This window comes from Oppia nitens, unplaced genomic scaffold (genome assembly GCF_028296485.1).
Source record: "Oppia nitens isolate AA-2021 unplaced genomic scaffold, nextdenovo-longstitch-racon4-pilon3 scaffold3_pilon_pilon_pilon, whole genome shotgun sequence".
Taxonomy (NCBI): domain Eukaryota; kingdom Metazoa; phylum Arthropoda; class Arachnida; order Sarcoptiformes; family Oppiidae; genus Oppia; species Oppia nitens.
In genome coordinates this window covers 1,288,582-1,316,060 of record NW_026533221.1, presented here as the reverse complement: position 1 = coordinate 1,316,060, position 27,479 = coordinate 1,288,582, and the positions used below count along the sequence as shown (strand labels likewise).

General features: G+C 22.0%; 1 protein-coding gene across 1 annotated transcript; it reads right to left on the bottom strand.

The window, feature by feature from the left end:
* Positions 1–303: 303 nt before the first annotated feature.
* Positions 304–27,479, bottom strand: LOC128957397 (probable cationic amino acid transporter). The gene is made up of 14 exons (XM_054303141.1): positions 27,311–27,479; positions 26,465–26,534; positions 17,491–17,574; positions 17,298–17,342; positions 16,403–16,469; positions 15,851–16,242; positions 14,952–15,038; positions 7,199–7,321; positions 6,206–6,234; positions 5,863–6,063; positions 3,333–3,724; positions 935–1,204; positions 644–771; positions 304–503 (listed from the first exon to the last, which is right to left on the bottom strand). Exons 1-14 carry the CDS (start codon positions 27,392–27,394, stop codon positions 304–306), a joined length of 2,172 nt encoding a protein of 723 aa, XP_054159116.1. The 5' UTR covers positions 27,395–27,479.

Genomic DNA, 27,479 nt, shown 5'->3' with positions numbered 1-27,479 from the left:
TAATAATGATAATAATAATAATAATTTCAGAGTCAATGGTATAATTAATGGTAAATATTTAGGTATATAACAAATGGAAGTCTAGTTATTTTTTTTTGTTTAAAAATTTGGTAAATTTTTTTGTTTGTTTGTTTAGATTAGTTTAATATTAGATATTAATATTCATAATATTTTTTTGTGTTATAATTTATATAACAATATATTGAATATATATATATATTTTTAAAATAATGTATTCAATCAAATGTTTGCCAATTGTCTTCAATAGTAGTGTTGTTTGAAAAACCAAAACCATTGGGTCTACTAATTGCATCGTTTCGTGTCCCTCGCGGCTGTGCGGCGGCAGCGGCGGCKGCCCGACGGCAACCGATTGGCCGGAATGGTCAGCTCCATGGGTTGGGCGCCGCTATTATTATTATTATTGTTGGCCACTGTTTCCGACGATGAAGACTGTGTCTCAAGTGACGAGTTTTTGATTCCGTAACAGAAATACATCGCCAGTCCTGAAGATATATGTAATAATAATAATTGATTTAATTGTTTCGTATTTTTCAGTGATATTTTCAGATAAGACAGACCCATCCCTCCCCTCCTCCTACACCCATCCACTCACCCACCCACACACACACACACACAAACATACCGGCAATCATCCAGACAGTGAACCGGACCAGCGTTAAGATAGACAATCTTAATATGAGATATATGTTGATGATTATGGCAATCGCAGGCACGAACGGCACTCCCGGTGCTTTAAATTTCAGGTCACACCTGTTAATTAGGTTAGTTGGGTGGGTGTGGGTGAGTTAGGTAGGTAGGTGTGGTCGGGATAGTGGGTGATTGGGTGTTAATAGGAGAAAATGTGTTAAATATATTAAACATAAAATAAGTTACATATATATAATGTATTTTTTAAATTTTTTTTAGATAATACCTGATCTGCGGCTGTCGGGAAATGGCTAGAATACAGCCAACAATGGCCACAAATAGTAGACCAAATAATAATAAAATGATACGATTGTCCCAATTGAGACAATGTATATAATAGGCTACTATTATGTCAAATATGATGACCATTGTATATAGTAGACCGACCAGTTTGACAACTAATATACCCGACTCATCCGTTGCCGGTCCGTGAACTTTCCAGCCATAGGGAAACAAATAGAGACAGAGCTTCTCATATTTGTCTAGAATGCCGGCCCTATATATATATATATATATATATATATATATATATTGATTAATAATTAAATTATATATAAATATATGTTTTTTTATTTTTGGTTTTTATTTATGAAATATAAGAATATTCTTTATATTCTTAGTATTGTATTATACTATACAATATGTATGTATATATGTTATGACAATTCCCAGTAGTTTTGAGGGTAAACTTGTGTTAAAGAAAATGCTTTTATGACAAAAAATAAACTAATGGTATTAGTGTTGTGTGAATCACTATCTGTAAGTCTCACTTACTCACCACTCATTTACTCACCCACTCACTCACTCACTCACTCACTCACTCACTCATTCAATATCTAACYTTTTTTTATATATCAAACATTGAAATAATAGCCACTATTATTAATGGCTATTTGTATGATAACGGATTACCAGTAGTATTGATAATAATAATAATAGTAAAGAAAATTTTTACAACTATTGTACGATAATATAATATTAAATAAAAAAATTTATATATATAAAAAAATATGAGTTTCTGTCAAAAAATAGGTTTGCTTTTATATCAACACACAAATAAAGATAACAATATGATAATCATAAAAAAAATTTTACTGTAAAAATAATATMAATATATATTGTGTGTGTGTTATGTGTTTGTATTAAAGTGTAATACCAAATAAAAAAAACAACAAAAATAAATATATATACAAATTTATATATACTATATATACTGTATATATATTATGTGATGTGTTGATCGATAGCTGAATATTTCAAAATTTATATTACATATTATAGCTGCTCTACAATAGTTGAAGATATTTTAAATAATAGCAATAATACATTATATATACACTATATATATATATATATATACACTGTATATACACTATATATTTTTTATAATATATCACACACACACACATACATAGAAAATAAATTATATATTACTAAATATAATTTTTTTTATAAAAATAACAAATATCCATCCTCCAAGATATAGTACCCCAACAAAAAATATAATAAAATACAATACAATAAACTGTCAAAACATCTAAATATCTGTACTTTATATTATTACATTAGCATATATAAATTATATAAGTTATATAATATAATATATATAAATTTTATAATATACAATGTAACAATATATTGAATAATCAGTATTATTATTATTAGTAGTAGCATTTTATTATAATGATAGCTCTACTACATAAAAATTTATGAGTGGACTATCATTATAAAACCAACATTAATACTACTACTACTACTACTACTACTACCACTACTACCACTACTACCACTACTACCACTACTACCACTACTACCACTACTACCACTACTACCACTACTACCACTACTACCACTACTACCACTACTACCACTACTACCACTACTACCACTACTACCACTACTACCACTACTACCACTACTACCACTACTACCACTACTACCACTACTACCACTACTACCACTACTACCACTACTACCACTACTACCACTACTACCACTACTACCACTACTACCACTACTACCACTACTACCACTACTACCACTACTACCACTACTACCACTACTACCACTACTACCACTACTACCACTACTACCACTACTACCACTACTACCACTACTACCACTACTACCACTACTACCACTACTACCACTACTACCACTACTACCACTACTACCACTACTACCACTACTACCACTACTACCACTACTACCACTACTACCACTACTACCACTACTACCACTACTACCACTACTACCACTACTACCACTACTACCACTACTACCACTACTACCACTACTACCACTACTACCACTACTACCACTACTACTACTATTACTACTACTACTACTATTACTACTACTACTACTACTATTACTACTACTACTACTACTACTACTACTACTACCACTACTACCACTACTACTACTATTACTACTACTACTACTACTATTACTACTACTACTACTACTACTACTACTATCATCACTTTGATGTTATAATGGCTACACCATCAACAACAACAACAATAAAATAGTGAAATTATATTATATTATAGTGAATAGATTGGTCGGGTATTTGGATGGATGGATGGGTGGGGTGGGGTGGGTGTGTTGTGTATACATACGGAAGCGCGTATCGGCGGCCACTGCTGCCTCCGTGCTGATAGGGAACCGATCCGTAATGAAAGCCAGCATTTCCAGGTACCAGAAACTCGTCGTCTTTGCTCTCCTGACGATAACAATTGGGATCAGTTTCGTCGCTTTCGGAYGAATCCCATCGGTTSGTTCGTCGGGTGTGTATTCGTTGCTGATGTGTACTACCGATGCCAMCACCACCACCACCACCGGCGGTAGCGCTACCCATAAACGGCGTAAACTTGGCCTCAGTAGACATCATTGGATTKGGTGCGACCTCTTTGATCGGTGTCGGACAGGCCGACCGTATCGATTGGGGTAACAGATCTACTAAATTGGTTCGCGACGGCTGATAGCGCAACAATAGGACACATGTCGATACCTTTTTTTTTAAAAAAAACAGTTATTATATTTAATTAATATTAATTAATTAATTAGAAAAAATTAATATAATATTAATTAGTTTCAATAGTTATGTAAATTATCGTATATATAYTGTATAATGGTTTTAATAATTAATTAATTATGGCAATATACATGGCATATATTATATATATATATATATATAAAGTGTATATATATTAATGGTAATCTATGATATAAAATGACTAAATAATTAGTTATAATTAATTAACTAAAATTTAACGATTAGCAATTTATTTATTTCAAAAAAATTAATAATACATAATATATAATAATATTGGTATTATATAGTAATAAAATAGTAAATGTTTAATTTTATAAAATAAAATTTATATATATGATATTAGAAGTTTTACTAATTAAAAAAAATAATTTTATTATTAATAAATCAATCTAATTTAAATTATTAAATAAGTATTTAATTGGAAGTTTAATAAAAAAATCAATAAAGAAACAAAATTAATTTTATTTATTACCGATAATTAAAAATTTATGAATTACCTATTAAATTGAATACATTATTAAATAAACACAATTCTAGTTAATTTGTATTAATTTGTATTAAATTACAATTTATTATACTGTATAGTATGTACTGTATATATATATATATATATATATATATATATGTATTTAATTAATATTAAATAACTTGGTTACTGAATTAATTACTTAATAAATATTAATAATAGTATATATATATATATTAACACATTATTATTTTATTTACTATATAAATATTATATATATATATATATTAAATAATATCCTAATATAAAAATATATATGATATATATATTGTCAATCAATTATTATATATATATTTTTGTCGACTTTTGTTATATCATCTATTTTTTCATTATTTGTCAAATAATAATAATAATACTCAGAAAAAGTGCTCATCATTTGCAATGTATTACCTAAAGACATATCAATCATTTGTTGAAACATTTTTTATATTTTGTTTTGTTTTGTTTTGTATTAATGTTTGTCCAGAAAAAAAATGTGAGAGAAAACTAAAATGTAATGATAAACACTACTAATAATATTAATATACATTTACTACTAATAATAAAAAATTTTGTCATAAATATTATATTTATATATTGTTTTTATTTTGGCTGAAAATAATTATTTATTTAACATTTGTTACTGTTGTTAATCTCCTTAATAATGATAAGAATAATTGATTTTTTAAAAATTCATGTTATTATAAATTTGGTGATAAAATTTACAAATATAATAAAATTTTTGGCTAAAATCCCAATTTTTAATTCAATGTATGTTTTATTTGAAAAATTATATATGATATAATCAGTTAATTCATAGCTAATTAAGTGTAAAAATTAATTATTATGCCATATTTTAGCTAATATTATATAATATAAATTAATTGTTAAACAATTAATATATTGATAATACTAAATAATATTCAATTATATATCATATTATTGTTTTTTTTACAAAAAAAAATATTTGCTTAATTATTTCTAATCTATAAATTAATTTTATTATTATTTTTTAATTAATTAATTTTATGCTAATTTAATTAAGTCTACTAATTACTATTGGGTTTACATTATGAGTATGTTTATAACGATAAGATATTTTTAAACAAAAATAAATTAAAATTAATGAATATCTTATTCAATATATATAAAATTTTCTATTATATCAATATATTTAGTTGTTTACAATCATTATTGTCTTAAAATAACAATTTATATACAATTACAAAAATACAAGTATTTTGTAATAATTTAAAAAAATTATTTAATATTATTGATATAATTACTATAAATTTTTATATAAAAATAAATCTATAATTTTTTAACTCATTATTATTAATAATAGAGAAATTGATAAATCATTTGAATTTCATTTTAAAAAAAATAAATAAAAATTTTAATTACAATTTTATTTTGTTTGATAATATTGTAATTATTATAAAAGTTTATTAAAAATAATTCATATATTATAAAAATTATGGTAATAATAATTATAATTATTATTATGATAGTTATTATATATATATATATATATTATATAAATATTATATATATTATAGTTATATATATATTGATATATATGACATACCAGTGTATATGCCATAAGTGTGCCGATGGACATCATCTCTACGAGCACTTCCAGCGACATAATCAATGATATAAATGCCGTAAAGGCGCCCATTATTAGCGTAGCTTTTAGTGGGGTATTAGTTAAACTAGATATTTGCGATAATTCACGAAATACTAGGCCATCCTTGGCCATGGCATAGACAACACGGGGCATCGGGAACTGGTATATACCATTACAATCATCATCATTATGATTAGGTATGAGCCATATAATTAAATCAATGATATAGATGTTAATAATATAGAGATAAACGTAATTTTATTTTAAAAATAATTAATTAAATTCAATAGTTTGATAATACCATAGATCCCAACATCGATACTAACAGTCCTATAATTGTTTAAAGAAAATTTTAAAGAAAAAAATAATAAATTTCATAAATAAGTTATCATTAATTTTTTAATATTTAATATAAAGTTGATAATTAAAAATTTTGTTGATAAAATTAAAATTAACTTATCTAATATTTTTGTAAAAATTATATTATAATAATTTATTAGTATTATTATTTTATATTGAAATTTTTAATTACTAGTTTTTAGGCTAAAAATAGTGTGTAGACACTAATGACTATTATTATTATTACTGTACTTGTATTAGTTGTCAACATAATTAAGGGGATTTATATTTAATTTTTTGGAAATRTATTTTTTGAKCTTTTAATTTTATRCCAAATATATAATGGATAACTAGTGTACTATATCTATATCTATGTATAGAGTAGATTATAATATTATTATATAGAAAATTTTCACTAAATTATAGGGTAATATACCAAACAATTTATATGTGTGGGCTATCAATGATTTATATATTGTATATAATTTACATCAAAATACTATGTGTGTGTGTGTGTGTGTTTATGTGTGTGTATGTATGTGTGTTTATGTGTGTGTGTGTATGTATGTGTGTATATGTATATGTGTGTGTATGTATGTGTGTGTGTATGTTTGTAATTTTATGTGTGTGTGTGTGTACTCATTAAAAATCACTGTATAATAAACATTCACATTATTATTATAAACTTATATTATAGTATGTAATATTATACTATATATTACAATACTGTATAATATATTCAACAAAAATGCTAATTTAATGTCATTTTCAAAAACACACACATATTTTATTTGATARTTTTTTTACTACTGATTTTTAATCGAAAAAAATAAAATAAATTATATGTTTATATAGTTTTTAATCAATAAAGTTATTATTATTATAATATAATGTACGACATTATACAGTATATTGTATGGTTTGGGTAGTATACTGGACTGGACTGACTACTAACCTGCCAGTGCGCCGACGGCCACAATGGTCTTCAATTTGTTGGCCCCGTGACTGGCAAACATTTCGACCATTGCCGAGTTCGGGTCTATCTGGTCATAGGGGACCACAAGTGTAATGATTAGACCTAAATTTGGTTGTCAACATAATAATAATAATATATATATATATATATATATATATATTGATATAACAAACAAACAAATAGGTTATAAGTCATAAAAAAGTATATATAATATATAGTTTTATTTTTTTTGTTTCAAAATATAAATTAACATCTATTTAAGCTAAACATGTAATACTACTACTAATATATATATATATATTTAAATGAAGTCATATATAAATATATATATATATTTATGACTTMATTTAAATAAATTTAYAAACATTTAGATGTCAACATAATATAATATATATAATAATTCATATATATATATTTATAAATATTTTTTTWTTGACAAAAAAATCTATGACTATACTATACTAGTATACAATTAGACATTTATATGCTGTATAATATTTACATATGAATTAGACATATATATATATATATATATATATATATATATATATAGAGAGAGAGAGAGAGAGAGAGAGAGAGAGAGAGAGAGAGAGAGAGAGAGAGAGAGAAGCGTGAAATTGATTTATTTAAAAAAAATAGTTGTCAACAATTGTAATGAAATAAATTATATGTTTAAATTGAATTTGTTTGAGTTTTTTTTAAAAAAAAGTAAAATAATTTTTCACTCTTAATATATAATATAGTCAACTGATTGATATTATAAATATAAATATTAGTTTATTTTTTTTTTGATTATAATTTATTAAATGAGATGACTTACAAACAAACAAAAAAAAATCAAAGTTTATTTTTATATAACTAATAAATTATTAGAAATTAAAAATTAGTATTTTTTTCAGTCCACTGATAATTTATATATAAAATTTTCATAATAATTATTATTATTAAAGTATAATTTTGTTATATATTAATAGCTATTATATTAATACTGTATACTAAATAGGCATTACTATGTTATCTATTATTAGTATTATTATTATTATTATATAAAATTTCTCAAATAATATTAATTAAAAAATAATATTAATTTTATAAATAATATACTCTACATATATATATATATAWTGAAATAATTTTAATTAATATTATCAATGATAAATTATTATTATTATTATTATTATTAATATTATGATAACATGAGTAATTTTCCATATTCTAATACAATATACTACCGGTATAGTGTACCATATTGAAAATAATAATACAGTAATAATAATAACAATACTCTCTTAAATATTATAACAAATTTATTATGCATGATGCATTTGTCAATTAAATGTTGTTAAAAATTTATAATAGTAAAATGTTTTGTATTATAAATAATTTAAATATATATATATATGCGTAATATAATAGTATTATATAACTTTATAATTTATGTATAACCTATTTATGATGAGAGCATTAATAAAATTTTTTATTTGTGTGGATACATTGTTTTTAGCAAACGTGTAGACAATAATTTAATTAAATTTATTTAAATTTATATTTAACAGTTTTTAAAAAAATTCACTATTAGTTTCTATTATAATACTATTCAATAGAGATATTTATGTTACTTTCAGCATAAAAATATTTAAATATATATATAATATAAAAATATATATAATTAATTTTTTAAATGTATTTTAACGCAAAAAAATAACAATAAATAATTGATGATTTAGACACAAAAAGCAATTGTTTTTAAAACACGTATATATATATCCTTAAAGTGTATTTTTTATTGAAATATTTAAGCATTTATTTGCATTTATTTGCATAACTAAACACTATTATTATTATTTTATTTTCTAAATGCAAACATAAATTGACAATATCTTAGAAAATACTCTAATAATAAATTTTTTTTGGTCTTTAAAAATAATTGCCAAGAAATTTGTGTTTAAAATAAATATTCAAAAAAATTTATAACTTTATCTAAAGTASTAAAGGATTAGTGAGACATTAAATTAATTTTTTTAACCATTTTAATGATAATGATAATAATAATTGCTATTATTATATATATTTTTTGATTTTATAAAGAAAATAATAATAAAATCTTTTTTAAAAAAATAAATAAATTTATAGATAAATAGATTTAAATTTCAAGACATGATTTCTAGGATAGAAATCTTATATAACAAAGAAAAAGTAGAGTAAAAATTTTTTTAACAAAAAATAAATAAATAAAAATAAAATTATATTTTGAGTCTCATATTATAATATATATATATACGATATTTATATATTATATAAAAATATTTGATATTATATTATTATATTGTATATCATATACACAGTAGTATAATATGTAATCTATATTTACAAATATATTAGATTAAAAATTTTGACTTAATTTTATTATGTAAACATGATCTCTACGATAATATAATATTATATCAATATATATATATATATATATATACTATATATATAATAATGTGTGAAAATTTTTCAATCATAATATACAGAGAGAGAGAGAGAGAGAGAGAGAGAGAGATCATCATAAAAATATTCACATGAGTTAACACAACTCAATGTGATATATATATATATATAYAWAWATATATATATATATATAAGTATATAGTAATATAACAAATAATGTATAAAATATTATATAGTAATTCAATATTTCAATATTAAAATTTTTTTGATCTCATATTACTATCGTTGTTAATATACTAGAGTAGTGTATATTGTTATACATATACAATACACTATATTATACAAAATATTAAATATAATATCTGGAAGTATATTAAAAATTTATATTAATCATTAAAAATTTTTAGTTTTATTTTTAAAATATATATTTTAATATGATATTATTTTTTTRAAAAAAAGACAACAACAAAAATCTATATTACTTTATTTGCTAACATTTGCTTTCAACAACAACAACAACAATGTTTTAAAAAAATAAAAATTGCTAATCAACTTTAATCAATTATTTTTTAAAAAATAATTAAAAAAAATTGTTTTATTTTTTTTTGACACATTTTGCTAATTGACTTTAGATATTTTTTTTATAAAGAAAATTAGATAAATAAATAAATTAAAACACTTGCACACATCAATTAACATCAAATTTACATTATCTCATTATACAGCTAAAATTTATATATATATATAATAGTTAAGGGGGGATTCACATATTACGTTCACACTTGGGATGGGAAGGGGTCGACCTAAGCGAACTTTTTTGACAACTACAATATATATATATACAAAAAAATGCAAAAATAGGGATTTAGATTTCTTAAAAAAGTGCGCACGTAATATGTGTATCATCCCTAAAAATAAATACTTTAAATGATAAAAAAAAACTAATAATCAGTTTTTTCTCTCTATATATTCTCTCTATTTTTATCCTTTAAAAAAATATCTTCAATAAGTAGCGATAAAATTGCAACAAAAAATTATTTTACAATTTTTAATATACATATTCACTATTTTTTTTATTATTTTACAGTAAATCTAGTTTTCTTTTTGAAAAATATAAAATACTTTTTGGAAAAAAATATAAAAAAAAGTTATAAGCAATGAATAATTGTTGAACGCTTTTTTGTTGYTGCTTTTATTGTATGATTTATGAAACAACAAAAAAATATAGTTTTTAGTTTTTAAATTTTTATATATATATGTATATTGAATATAACGTTATATATATATTTAAATTTCAATTCAATAAATGTAATATTTTTTAGAAATAGTTATATATATATATATATATATATAGAGAGAGAGAGAGAGAGATTCTGTATAAGTATATTCACTTTATRTATGTATACATTATATACTATGTATGTATAGGTAAGTGTGTGTGTGTGTGTGTGGGTGAGTGAGTGAATAAGTAAGTAAAATAGTGAGTGAGTGAGTGAGAGAGAGAGAGAGAAGAGAGAGAGAGAGAGAGAGAGAGAGAGAGAGAGAGAGAGAGAGAGAGAGAGAGAGAGAGAGAGAGAGAGAGAGAGAGAGAGAGAGAGAGAGATTATTATGAATCTCTTCATAAAAAAGATAAAAATGGATTCTGTTATCGATTTTTGTTATCACAAAATTCAAGCTTATCTATGATGTGCTTAATTAGAGGATGAAAATACATGGTTTAGATATATGGAAAATATATCAACAATTTATTATCCTTTACGAGATTATCAATATTATTATTATTATTATTATTATTATTATTATTATTATTACATTATTATCTCTAAACTATATTTAGTACAATTAGATCCAAATATTTTATTTGATCAATAGATTATTCCTAACATATACTATAGTATATATATATATATATATATATATATATATAACAAAAATATTGTATCAATATATTTTAGATGATAAATATATATATATATATATATATATATAATAAATAAGATTTTTGTTATAATTATAAGTTTTGTTGTTGACTGTATTGATGATTATATAACTAGAAAAAATTTATGCTTGATAAATTTATGACACTTTCAAGTTTTTTTTTGTGTATTAGTTTTATTGCTATTGTTTGTTATCGATCACATCAAACATATGCTTGACTAAATTGATATACAATATACAGTTAATATTAGTGTATAGAAAATGTTAGTTTTATATAATAATAATAATATAAGAAACCCGACAAAAATTTAGATGTTATAATAAAATCTCTCATATAATTACTATATAATATWTTTTTTATATATCTATATATATAAACTATAATATAATTTATATATATATATATATAGTTTAAGCTCCGACATCCAGTTGAGTGCCGTTATACTAACAATATAACCACTAATTACAAGCGATTGCTTAAATCCCCGTATTTTTACAGTAAGTTAGAGAAAATGGTTAACAAAAATTACTAAATAACTATAAAATAAAATAATTCATGAAAATTAAATAAAAAATAAAATAAAATCCATTATTAAATGCCAACTAAAACACACACACACACACACACATAGTTGCACAAATTGATTAAGCTTAACTAGCTAAACATATATTTATAATAAAATTATAAAAAAAATAAATATTAATTAATTAACAATATCTAAATTAAAAATCTATATTTTTATCAGAAATGATTAATTAATATATTGTRTATATATATTTATATATAWRWATATGTGTTTAATAAATATAATTTGATTTATTATATTATACCCTGTATATATATATATACAGTATAATCAAATAAGTAATAGTAAATATTTGATGATTATTACTTATTACATGTAAAATTGACAATTGCACATAATTAACAAAATTAATAAATATATGTATAATACCAAAAAATAAAATAAAATAAATAATTACCCTGTTGGTATTGAAAAACATTATATGACATTTAATATTTCTATATATAGAAATATATTGTAAGATATATTATATAATACAGTGAATATGTTGAACATTAATAATACTATATACAGTAGTTTATAATTATAAATAACTCTAGTATAGTATAGTATTATCAACTGTACAAACAGTACTATAATATACTGTATATTAATATATATATATAGCTGTRTTTATATAATATATTAATGTTTCTATTAATTATCTAYATTATATATATATGGCAATTAAATTGCTATATAATACAACAATAATACTATAGTATTTAATCCCCCCCCTCYAATAAATATCAAATAAATAATTTTCTAGTTTAGCTAATCCCAGTAATAATGTTAATTTGTATWATTTATAATATTAAAATAATTTTTTTGAATTTTAATATTATGTTTGATGTTGTTTTTGTTTTTATTTTTAAAAAATCATTTATTTTAAAAAAAAAATAATTATCTAGCTCCCCAAAAAATAAATGTTAAAATTTTTGTCCTATATTGTATAATCTTTTTAAAAAATAAAAATACTGTTATTTATTTATTTTGTTGTTTTTGATATACAGTTAGAAATTTTTTTAGTACATTATTAAAACTAATGATCAAATTTAAAAAATTTATTTATTTTGTTGTTGTTTTTAATGTTTTATTATCTGTATAATAAAACATCAAGATTCAAAAAAAAAATTTTTTTTATTATTTTTACTAAAATAAAATAATGTTTTTTATTTATAAAATTTGCAAATTATATACTAAATAAAATAATAATAATATAATAATTATTAACCAAAACAAATTTGTAAAGTAAAATAAAATAATTATTTTTTGAAAAAATTTGTTTGTCTGGTTGTTTGACATTTATTAAAATAATATACAAAACTAAAAAATTTAAAGAAAAAAGAGATCAAATTTATGATACAATTTTATAAAATTGTTATTTTAAAAAATAAAATATATAAAGTTTTGTTAARTTGTACACAATATAAAAATACTTAATGTTTATAAATATTATATTAAAACTAATTTAAAAATTAAAAATTAAATACTAATCTACAGTACAGTTACAGATTTAATGATTAAATTTTTTAAAAAAACATCATTTAGTTTAATAATTTAAAACTGTATTATACCTAATAAAACATATATACTGTACTATACTAAATAATTATAATAATAATAATACTTTCTAGTTAATTAATTTTAAAATTTTAAAAGCAAAATTGGTAAATGATAATTGTTTCAATTATTATATACTTATATTACATAAATTATATATATATATAATCTTATATAATTTATTAACATATTTACTATAWATATATATTATGTAATATTTTATRTAAACTATAGAATTTAAATWGAGACCCTATTAATTTTTCAAAAAAAAAATAAAAAATAAATTGCATCTAAAAATTTATATAAAATATTAGTTATATARTATTATGTAAAAGGATATAAATTTTATCAAATAATATATATATATATATATGTATATTGAATATATGATTACATTTGGTAGTCGTGCTCATTATATGACAAACACACTCATAATACAGTATATCCAATATATATATATACCGTAACTATATTTTATATAATATATTGATATATATACAGTATATATATACTGTATATAAAGACAATTTAATAAAATATATGCTTAAAAATTGTGATACATATGCGTCTGACTTTTGTGCGATAAAGACCATTAAAAATAAATATAATATTATGTGTATATAAAAATAAATATATTATTTCATATACAGTATATATATATAAATAAGATCTAAAAATTTGACATTTTTCTAACTGTTCAATATTATATGATAACTAATATTATTACTATTACTATTATTACTATTATTACTGCTATTTTGATTATTTTCATCACATATAACTTAAATATATGTATGTATTATATTGATATTTACTATAATAGTTTTCTATACTATAGTATATTGTAATAATATAAGTAACAATTGAATATTTATTGTATTTCACACATCAATAATGCATAACATTTATATACAATATATTTATATATATTTTTTTGATGACTTTTAACAGCCTAACATTTATCTGTTTGGTAACATTTAACAGTACAATAGATATAATAAGTATTATACTGTATTATTTACTATTATTGTTATTATCATCATTATTATCATTATTATTATTATTATCATAATAATATTCCTTAATAATAAATGTTAAATAACAAATGAGATACAATATAAAAAAATAAATAAATATTATATATATATTATAAATAAATAAAATACAAACACATATACAGACAGACAGACAGACAGACAGACAGACAGACAAATACAGACAGTAACACATACCGGATGATACATAAGCTGTCAATGCTATAACCAGACTCGTTATTATGGCAGTAGGTATCGAGCGCTGAGGGTTTTCCGCTTCTTCACCTGTAGTAGTAGTGGTAGTGGTAGTGATGGTAGTAATGATGATAATCAGTGTTAAAATATTGGGTCACCCGTTGATGATAATAATAGGTAACACCAATGTTTTATCAGATATATATGTATACAGTATATCCGGGTTATTGGTCGGGTAAGTGCAGGTAGGATGGTATGTGTAGTATTGGMAAAAAATTAGAGAAATTTAATATAAAATAATAGACAAATTTCTAGAAAGTTTCTAAAATAAATTTTTATATCTATGAGATTCCCCCATGGTTAATTTTATTATCTTGATATTTGCTATCAAACAATAACAATATATTAAATATTAATATAAGTATTTTAATTAAAGTTAAAAAATTAATTAATTAAACTATTAAACTATATATAATAACATAGGAATAAAATTTTTACAAAACTAATTATTATTAAATAATTTAAATTATTTTATATATAYAGTATAAGTATCCCATTTTGTATAGTACTGTACTATACTGTATAATATTATATTATATGTATAATATTATACCTTATTAATTATTATTATAACTATAAATATGGGGAAAAGTTAAATAGGTTCTATAGAAATTTATTAATTAGGAAATTTTCCTAGAAACTTTCTATTTGCCCTAATCTCTAGGTGTGTGTGTGTGTGTGTGATATCTACAACCGTTTTTTTATTAATTGAAATGGGAGTTAAACCTAATTATTGTTTAATTTAATGGGGGTGTGGGTGGGTTTGGGGGTGGATAGTAGGGCTGACTGTAGTTTAGCCCATCACCCAAACCCCACCCCACCAGATTAAAATACAATCATACCTGTTGTGGCTATAATATCGAAACCAATGAACGCATAGAAACAGGTGGCCGCACCGTTTAGCATACCCGACCAACCGTACGGTAGAAAACCGCCATGTTCTGACCAGTTATCGAAATCAATGTAAAACATTGACGCACAAACAATAATCAACCAGACGGCCAGATTGACCAGATTGAGGACATTGTTGAACAGCAGGGATTTTTTCACACCCGTAGCCAACAGTATGGTCATCAGTGCCGTTATGACGGCGGCCAACAAATCGGGTACATGGCCGACAAACGTACCGAACGTCGATTTCATCGATCGACGTATGGATCCGCCGTACAGGGCGTCAATACAGGCCGATATGGCCGCCGAACCGGCAGCCGTTCCTATCAGATACTCCAATACCCTGGTTATTGTATTAATAGATTTAATTGATTGATTGATTGATTGATTGGTATATTAATCTCATTATATATAAAAGATATTATATATATATATTTTGTTTCAAAAATATTTGGAAGTGTGTGTATGTGTTATATAAACACCCGGTGCTAGTTATGACTTACATGTTCCACCCGATTACAAATGCTATGAACTCGCCAACTGTCACATAACTGTACATATAAGCTGATCCTGTTTTTTATCAAATAATATCAACAAAAATAATATTATTATTTTATTTTTTGGTTACTATTTTTGTTGTATACTGTATTTAATGTACAGTATATACTAAAGTATATATATATAKAGTATATATAAAGAATATATAGTAAATAACTGAAAGATATAATTATTTTTTTTTTTATTAATTATGTGCAAAGAGTCTCTCTCTCTCTCTCTCTCTCTCTCTCTCTCTCTTACTTTATCWTACATTAAGAGTAATAATAAATATAACCAAAAAAATCTTTAGATGAAAATAAAATATTAAAAAATAAATCAATATATATTATTTTGTTGGGTAACTAAATAAATAGCAAGAAAATAATGTTTTATATAATAATAATAATAGTTTTTTTTATATTAATAATAATATTCTGTATATTATTAATAATATTCTTTATATTAATAATAATAATATTCTTTACATACACACACAAAAAAACAGTTAAACTATTATTTTGTTATTTTTATTTATGCAGTAAATTAATATTTAATTAAATTTTTTTAAAAAACAAAAATTCAAAAAAATTAAATCTACTTAAAAATTTTGTGAAATATTTGTACAGTAATTAAACAAAACAAAAACAAAAAACAAAAATATACAAAAATATGCTAATTGTATGAATTACAAAATTTATGTGCTTTTAAATAATCCAAATTGTTTTAATGATATGTGTTTTTAAATAACAAATAATTTTATATATAAATAATGAATATATACTATTTATTTATATACAATATATATATATATATYTATACCTATATATATACGTGTAAATATATAGGTATATAATAACTAACCTGTAGTGTGAGGCACCCGTACGCCAAACTCTGCATAACAAACGCCTAATTAAATTAAAAATTAGAGAAAATTTTTATTTAGTTTTTAGTTTTTCTCTTAGTATATGTATATTAAAAATTTTTCAATTTATACAAAAATATTTTYATATATATTAATTTATTATATAATTTAATTATTATTATTAATACAAACCTGAAAATAGGCTGGCAATGGCGGCAATGGTAAACGAAAATATGACGGCAGGTCCGGCAACGTTATGGGCAACCATACCGGCAACTGTAGGAAAATGTATGCATAGATAGATAAGGGATTAAAATAATATATATTTCATAATATGAATTTCATATACCRTATATAAGTTATATGATATATGTATATATCATATATATATAAAGCAAAAAATAATACATTAATTATATATATATTTATTAAAAATATACTGTATTTTTATGTAAAGTTTAATTTATTTTTTCTAAAAACTAAATAAATTATTATATAATTTATTCATATACTGTAGTATTTTATTATTTGTTATTTATGATATTATTTATTTTATACGATATAATATATTGTTTATATATATATATATATATTGTGTGTGTATAAATCTCTAATGTAGTTTATTTAGAAAATAAAATATTTATTATTTTTTTATAATATAAAATTTATATAACTAAGGCTTAAACTAAAGTTTAATAAATAAATTGCCATTTATGGAAATTTATGAAAAAACTAAATATATATATTTTTATTATTATATAAACAATTATTTTTTTTGAACAAAATTATTATTATTCACAAAACAATTGTTGTTGAATTTAGTTTTGTAAAAAATAGTACATTAATTATCAGTCATTAATTTAGTTAATGTTTTTTATTTTTATTTTCAATTTGTTTTATATATAATATAATGTATAAACAGTACTAAAGATTTGAATTTATTATGAAAAATCTGTAAATTTATTTTATTTTTTTAAAAAAAACTATTATTATTACTATCATTATTTAGTTAAATCATTAAAAGTTAAACATGTATTTTATTTTATTTTTGTTAAAATACTGATTAACATAATATAGTATTAAATTTTTTTAATATTATTATTATTATTTTTATAGTAAATAAAAAATAAWAATATTTTTAAGATATTATTATTATTATTATAAGTTTAGTTAATAATATCAAGTATATACCAAATACAGTATATTAGCATAACTTCAACTAAAATCTTTTTATATTTTATTTATTTATCTTGATTAAATTTTTATTTATTGATATATACTATATATATATATTCACTAATAATATTATAAATTGAAATTTTTAAAGTTTAAAAAATTTATTTTATAAAAAAATCTCTAATGGCAAATAAGTTAGTTTTTTCTCTCTGTCTATTACTACCAAATATCTATTTATAAATTTTTATAAATATAAAATTTTATTTACCGAAAGTAAAGTACTGTATGTTATATACTGTATATTCTGTATATTTATTTGTAGTAATAGGATAAAAAAAAACACTAACAGATGTATTGAGATATTATAAATTTAAATCAATCAATACAACAAAAATATACAGTACTATATATGTTTAAGCTATATATATATAAACATAATTTATATATACAATATATATATATATATATATATATATAATATAAAAATTTCTAAAACATACTGTATATAAAATGTTATATTTTGTAAAATTTATATATATATATATATTTATATATGAAAAAAGTAAAAACTATATGTATTGTATAAAAAATAATAATCTATGGGGTAAGTTAAATATGAGAGAGAGAGAGAGAGAGAAAGAGAGAGAGAGAGAGAGAGAGAGAGTTAAAGGAAATAGAGAATTGATTTTTTGATTGTCGTATAGTTTATGCGATTTTTTTATTTACTTTCCGATCTCTCTTTTTTTAATATTATTTTTTGGCTTAACTGTCAAATACATTATAGTTACGGTATATACATAATATATACAGTATATATATATACCGTACAGTACTTTATATAATGTATATAAATTTTTTTTAGATGAATATACCTCTAGAGCGCTATCTCCTAATATAACATTATGTTTAAACAATGTATAACTACTTATTTCCCATTTATATGAGTTTTTTGTTGTTGTTGTTGTACTAGAATTTGTCATTTATTATACAATATATACATTATATATATATACTATTAGATTGGTAGAAAAGAAATTAGCCTCGGTAGCTTAAGACAATTTTATTCAAGTTTTTTTCAAATATTATTTAAATATAGTCTCCGTTAGCCCTTATGACACGTTTCATACGGTCGACCCACTTCTCATAGACCCCGCGCCAGTCGGCTGGACTTAGGTCTCCCAAAAATGACTCAATAGCGATGTCAATCTCAATTTCGCTATTAAATACCGTTCCTCTCAGGTGTTTCTTGAGGTTTTTGAAAAGCCAAAAATCAGCCGGAGCCAGATCAGGACTGTACGGTGGGTGTGCCAGAAGTCGAATACCATTGTCTTTGAGATACTTGGTTGTTACCAATGCTTTGTGAGGACGGGCATTATCGTGATGCAAAAAAATACCAGTTAGTCCCGACTTCGGGCGGTCCTCACAAACAGATTCAAAGACTTGAGGCAAACATTTCTTCACATACCAGTCGGCGGTAACCTTCTCTCCCTTTCCTAACTTAACGATTTTCACAATACCGGTTGAGCGAAAAAAAATGGCGTACATTATCTTTTTTACATGCACTTCACGTTTGGCTAACTTCGGGATCTCTTCATCTTCTATGACCCATAACTTTGCTTCTTTACTGTTTAAATTGTCATAAAAGTACACATGTTTCATCACCAGTCACTAATCGATAAATAAAGTGATCTCCGCCATCCGAAAATATCTTTAGGTTTTCCCGGCAGATCTTAACACGAGTGGCCATTTGGTCGGCTGACAGCACGTGGGGTACCCATTTGACACAAACATGTCTTGCATTAAGATAATTGTGTAGAATATGATGGACTCTCTCGGTTGAAATATTCAATGTATATGCCATCTGTATTAGTGTCATTCGTGGATCTACTTGAAGTAGTTCCCGAATTCTGGCCACATTTTCATCGGTGGTCACTTCCCGAGGTCGACCTGACTTCGGCATGTCCTCAAGTGATGTACGACCAAATTTGAACTCTCGATACCAATGCGTTACTGTAGAGTAAATAACAGTATTTGATCCCAATGTGTCATTAATTTCATCTGTCGCCTCCTGTGCCGTCAGCGCGCGCCGATAACAATAGGCAATTATTGCCCGAAAATCACGAGAAGCAAAATTTATGGTTTTCTCAGACATTGAACACTTTAAGAAGTCACCAAAACTGAACCAAATGAGCAAATGTTGTGAAAATTTGTATTTATGACTAAAAATAAGTGTACTTTTGTTTAATAATAAAAGTTTTGTCATAATTTACAGTTTTGATGCTTATACTAATTATATACCTACTGTCCTAATATATATATATATATATATATATATATATATATATATATATGTATAGATATATATATAGATATTTTTTCAATTACTATTGATTTTCTACTTGAATAACAAGTCAAGTGTTGGTAACAATCAATTCATGTCTATCTGTAAACTACTAATTATTACCATTTATTTGGCCAATCAATCGATATAGCAATACGTGAGACCATTAAACACTAAAGAGAGATGAGATGAGATGAGATGAGAGAGAGAGAGAGAGAGAGAGTATTTTATGAGATATACTATTTGACTATCCATTTGGTTGTTGAAAACAACAACAAGTTTTTGGCATCAAATGAGAGGCAAATTGTATTTAGTTTTTATTGTATTTAACTTATATTATATTTTTAATTAAAACCTAAAATAATTGGGTAATTAATAATTTAAAAATCTATACACATACGCGCACACACACACAATGCAAATTAAACATTTTTCAATTTATTAAATTAATGCTAAAATACTTTAACATATACTGTATATTATTATTGGGCTGAAATTATTGTTTTTGACATCTAATTTCAATATTATACATACGATTATATATTAATATACAGTATATATATATAAATAATTATTTGCATATTTTAATGAGTGATCTCATCGTTTCATTCATAGATTTGTTAATTTATATATTAAATAAACTATTTTTCGTATATCTATACTCTAACTATATATATACTGTATATACTTTTATATTATTATTATTAAAAAATATTCATCAAGAATATTCTGTAAATAATTTTTATCATTATTATTATTTGAAATGTTAATATTAATCAAATATTTTCTTTATATTATTATTATTATTACTATTATTATTTAGTAGTAGTATTATAACTATGATTATGATTATCAGTCTCTCTCTCTCTCTCTCTCTCTCTCTCTCTCTCTCTCTCTCTAAATATATACCGTATATATCACACATTATTATCAATGTATTATACAGTATAAACAATTTAATATATACTATATACACAATATACACAGTATACTATTATTTAAATAAGCAAAAAAAAATAATGTAAATTTTGATTAAAATAATTTCCTAATATATTCAGCCCACACATCAATAAGTTATGTATATTTTGTTATACAGTATTTTTTATGTATTATTAATAATAATAATTTATATACACATTTCAATGATTAAAAATGACAACAAAAAATTAAATTTAAATAAAATAACTGTTTCTCTCTCTCTCTCTCTCTCTCTCTCTCTCTCTCTCTCTCTCTTCTCTCTCTCTCTCTCTCTCTCTCTTTATTTCTATTGACTTTTATTGTATTTATAACAATGAATTTTTTATTGTCAATTGTGGACAAATTATTTGGTAACATATTTAATGATTATTATTATTATTATTTTGTACTATTTGGTATTATTACTAAAATGTTATAACTATTAAAAATCATTGATGTAATTATTTTATTATTAAATATCGTATATTATGTATATATATATATATATATGTGTTTGGTATTCACAATATAAAACTCAATTACATTTAATGGCCTTTTATTCTGTATTTACTATATTTTCATACATTTTATAAATTTATTTATATATATAAATATATAAATGTAATAATAATAATAATAATAATAATATATACGACAATTTTCATGCGAAACTATGCCTATGACTACAATAAAAATGCATATAATTTGTAGGAATTTCTACTAAAACTATATATATATATATAACTTTCTATCTATCTGTCTATCTCTCTAAGTAAACATAAATGTTATGTAATGGATATGTTATTATATATACTGTATATATATATATAAAATATTCATTTTACTAAATTGTAGCACTTTTTATGTATATATATATATGTTATTGAATACATTAAATCTGGATATAATATAAAAACATTGTTGTTATTATTATACTTTACTTATAAATACTTTATAAATGTTTATGTTTGTTATATATATTTTACTATATATATACTGTATATATATACAGTATAATTTATACTGTGTAAATGTGATTGATATTATTTTAAAAACATATTGATAGATTGATGACTCTCGCCCAACAAAAAAAAACCAATACATTGAGGACTCATAAATATTAATATAATTTGTTGTATATATATATTATATATATATACTGTATATAAAATAAAATAAAAGTAAAAAAACATTTATTGCTATTTATTGTATTTGATTAGCTTAAGTTTGCTTGTTGACTTATAAAAAAATATATAAAACAATAATCTCTCTCTCTCTCTCTCTCTCTCTCTCTCTCTCTCTCTCTCTCTCTCTCTCTATTTTTTTCTCTCTCTCTCTCTTTCTATATATATATATCTCTCTCTTTATTTTGTAATACAATTTTTTTTGTTTAAAAAAAGGATTTATCATTGATCCCAATTTGTTAGATTATGTGCGACAATATATAAATTTATTTCATAGATAGGATTTACACGCTATACACACACACACACACACTTATATACAGTATATACAGTATATACTGTATATATTGTATTATTGATATTATAGATATAATTTACTATACAATGTATAGACTATACACCTAAACATGTTTACGAAAAAAATGCGGCTTAAAATATATATACAGTACTATATATATATAGTATATTAGATATATTTTTTTTATTATCATCTAATATATTACCTGCAATTAATTAAGATCTTTTGTGTAAAAATTTATTTTTTTTATATATGTATGTGTGCTTTTGTTATTAAATTATTATTATTTATTAATGTATAGAATTTTATACAATATATATATATATATAAATTTATATACTGTCAGGCAATTTATTATGCAAAATAATAAGCATATATATAAAAAGTATAAATTATATCAAATATGTTTATCTAAATATACATTAATGATTATGATTTAACTTTTTTGTTGTCTATATATGTGTGTTTCTTTAAAAAAATAATAAAATTATTTTCAATGATAAAAAAATAATGATTATAATCATATATATATGGCATATAAAATTTTAAATGGTTTTTTGTTATATTAAAGATATATCAAAACATAAATTTCGTATCAAAAATATTGATAATTAACTTTAAACTTTAATAAATATTTTATTTTTTAAATGTTAAACAAATTTGATATCAAATATATATATATATAAATCACAATATATATATATTAGATGGTCAAAACAATGGTTTAAATAACAAAATATATCAAGGTTTTTGTTAATAATTTATAAAAAATTATTTTCGTGTTTTTAAAACGCGCGTGATTTCTATAATGTACATTAAATATATATATATATATATATATATATATATACAGTTATTAATTTGAATACACGTAAATAAACAGTAAATACAAGATTATCATAAAAATGGTTAAAATACAATAAAGATGCAATTCGCCAAAAATGTATGATATGAGAGTCAGCAAAATAATAATAAAAAATATATACAACAACTGATAATACTGTCCGATCAATTGTAAAGAAAAAAAGTACACATTTTCAATTATTTTATTATAGTTTTATATATACAGATATTGTACTAGTGCTAAAGGGGACAGGGTATTGAGTCGAATTGTGGCAAAAAATAAGAAGTTGACCATATAATAAAAATGATATATTATATAAAAACACTTATATAATACTGGATTCAATATATTGATATTACAGTTGATATACAAAAACAACAACAAATAAGCTAGTAAATCAGAGAAAACGATTTGTATGAATCAAATTTACATATATATAACGTTATGTATAATAGTAATAGTATTAGTGGTAGATATTAAATATATTATATAATACATATATATATATAGCCAACGAGTGTTTAAATATTTAATAGTATTTATATATATATATCCTGATAATATATGTCCAACTGTGAAGCACTCGAAATCAGTTATGGTATGGGATATATATATATATTTAATTTGGTCGAAAAAAAAAATTCCATCAAAACCGCTACATTTACGTTAACAATATTTTGACCCCAAATGATTCATGTCATAGATTATATACAAATAAGCGATGATTTTTTATTTCAAGCGGACAACGACCCAAAGCACACATCAAAATTGGCAAACTGGTTGTCTGACAATCAAATTGAGACACTTTGTGGCCGCCACAGAGCCCTGACCTCAATATTATTGAACATCTATGGGATGAATTGGACAGACGTGTGCCAAAGAGCGAAAGAAAAAGTTTTTCTGCGTTTAAATTGTGTTATTTAATGTCTGGAAAAATATACCTGAAGAAGTCACAGAAAAGCTGATCCAAAGTGTTCCAAGAAGATTGCAGGCTGTGATTGATGCCAACGGAGGCAATACTCGATATTAATATTGTTTTTACTAAATTAATAGCTTTATTTTGTTAATAATATTTAAAGTTTTGATTTCACGAAAATACTTTTTGTACATAACTTTTTTTACCATTTCTTACTTATGCTTTTTTATAGATAATATGATAATTAATGCAATTTTATTTATTGACTTATAAACTTTGAAAAGTGTTCTTTCATTTGATATCAAATTTGTTTATTTAAGTTAAAAAATAAAAAAGTTATTAAAGTTCAAAGTTAATGATATCAATATTTTTGCGATACGAAATTAAATTATGTTTGTAGTGTATATCATAAATATAAAGCTTATGGCATTTATATTGAGTTTTTTTAATAAATATTGCACTATTTAAATGTTAAACACATATAACAAATATATATATATATACAGTATATATATATTATTTTATTTTAACTTATTATATCTATTTTTTTTGTCTAAACATTTATAAAGTGATGTTTTTTAGTTTCGCTACTATATCTATAATGTACAGTAAATATATATATATATATATATATATATATATATACAGTATATTGTTTGAACAAAAATAATACTGTAATACAAGCAACAAAATAAACAACAAAATAAAATAAAAGTCAAATCGATAAAAATGTTTAAATAGCAGCAAAATAATAATAATAATATATATACAATAATAACAGACAAAAATGTCACTTATTTTCAATTATTTTATTATAGTTTTATATATACAGTATATTGTACTATACTTTTCGGTTGTTTTACGTTTGGTGGGGGTGGGGTTAGAGGAATGGGGGGGGGGGGAAGTTGAACATATAATAAAAATGATATATTATATAAAACCTCTTATATAATACTGTATAATATATTGATATACAGTTGATATACAAAAACAACAACAAAAACTAGTAAATTGAGAAAAGTTTGTATGAATCAAATTTACAGTATATATAACGTTATGTATAATAGTAATAGTATTAGTAATAGATATTAAATATATTATATAATACATATATATATATAGTAATAGTGAATCAAATATTTAATAGTATTTATATATATATATCGTATAAAAAAATACTGTTAATACCGGTATAAACTTTATGGTATTTGATATATATATATATTTAATATTTATAAAAAAAAATTCAATAAAACTGTCTGTTTTACTATTGACAAATGATATGTCATATTTATATACCGTATCATAGAGTCAATAATATATATACAGTATATCATATATGCACTTATAGTATATGACATTTAAAAGTAAATATCACCACAAAAAATTGTGTCTATAATGTTATATATATACAAATATGTATATATATATATAGATTTATATGACTTACCCAGATACATGCCGGTGCCCACACAGCTGCCCACTCCCAATGATACGAGATCTCTGGTTTTTAGGCATCTCTTTAATAACAAAAAAAAATCAAATAAATTAAATAATTAATAATTAAAAAAAATTTTTAGTGTATAAAACAAAATTTGTTGTAATGTATAGTAAATGTCAATAATAATTTACAACTATACTAAACTTTGAAGATTTTTTTTTTGTAAATAAAAAAAATCAAAAATTGAATATAAATTAATTCAAATAACTAAAAGATTATTTGGTATTATTAGGGACTAAAATACCTATAATTAATAGACAAATATAATAAATAATTATTGTTGAATAAAAAATTGTTTAAATTATAGTTTAAAAAAAATTAACTATTGAATAAATTAATCTGATTCATAAATAAATTTATAACAATTTAATTCACAATATTAATTTATCAAATATAATGTAAAATTTTTATTTACTTATTTAGAAAACAAAATATGATAAAATTAAAAAACATAAATTTTACTAAATAATAATGACAAACACACAAACAACATAATAATAATAATTATCATTTAAAATCATTAATCATCTAAATAGAGATTAATATATATATATATATAGTGTAAATGTTATTTGGTTTTAAAACTTGAACTAAAACTTGATTTTAATTTTAAATTTTTCTATAAAATTATTTGAATTTTATACAAAAATAAAATTAACTATACATATGTCTTAACAATTATATATAATTTTTTATATACTGTATAATAACTATCTCTATAACTAAATATATATGAAAATATCCACCAAAAAAAAATTAATTAAATAAAATAAAAATTACAAAAATAATACATACATCTAGTTTTTGTGGTACAGTTTGATCTTCGCCTCCTAATAGGTCCGGCTCTTTAGTTCGGATCAATTTACCGATTATTTTCATAAAACTACTTGTATTTGTATTAATATTATTATTGGTATTAGTTTTGTTYAGTTCATTGGTGGTGACAATATTGGTTGGCGGCTCT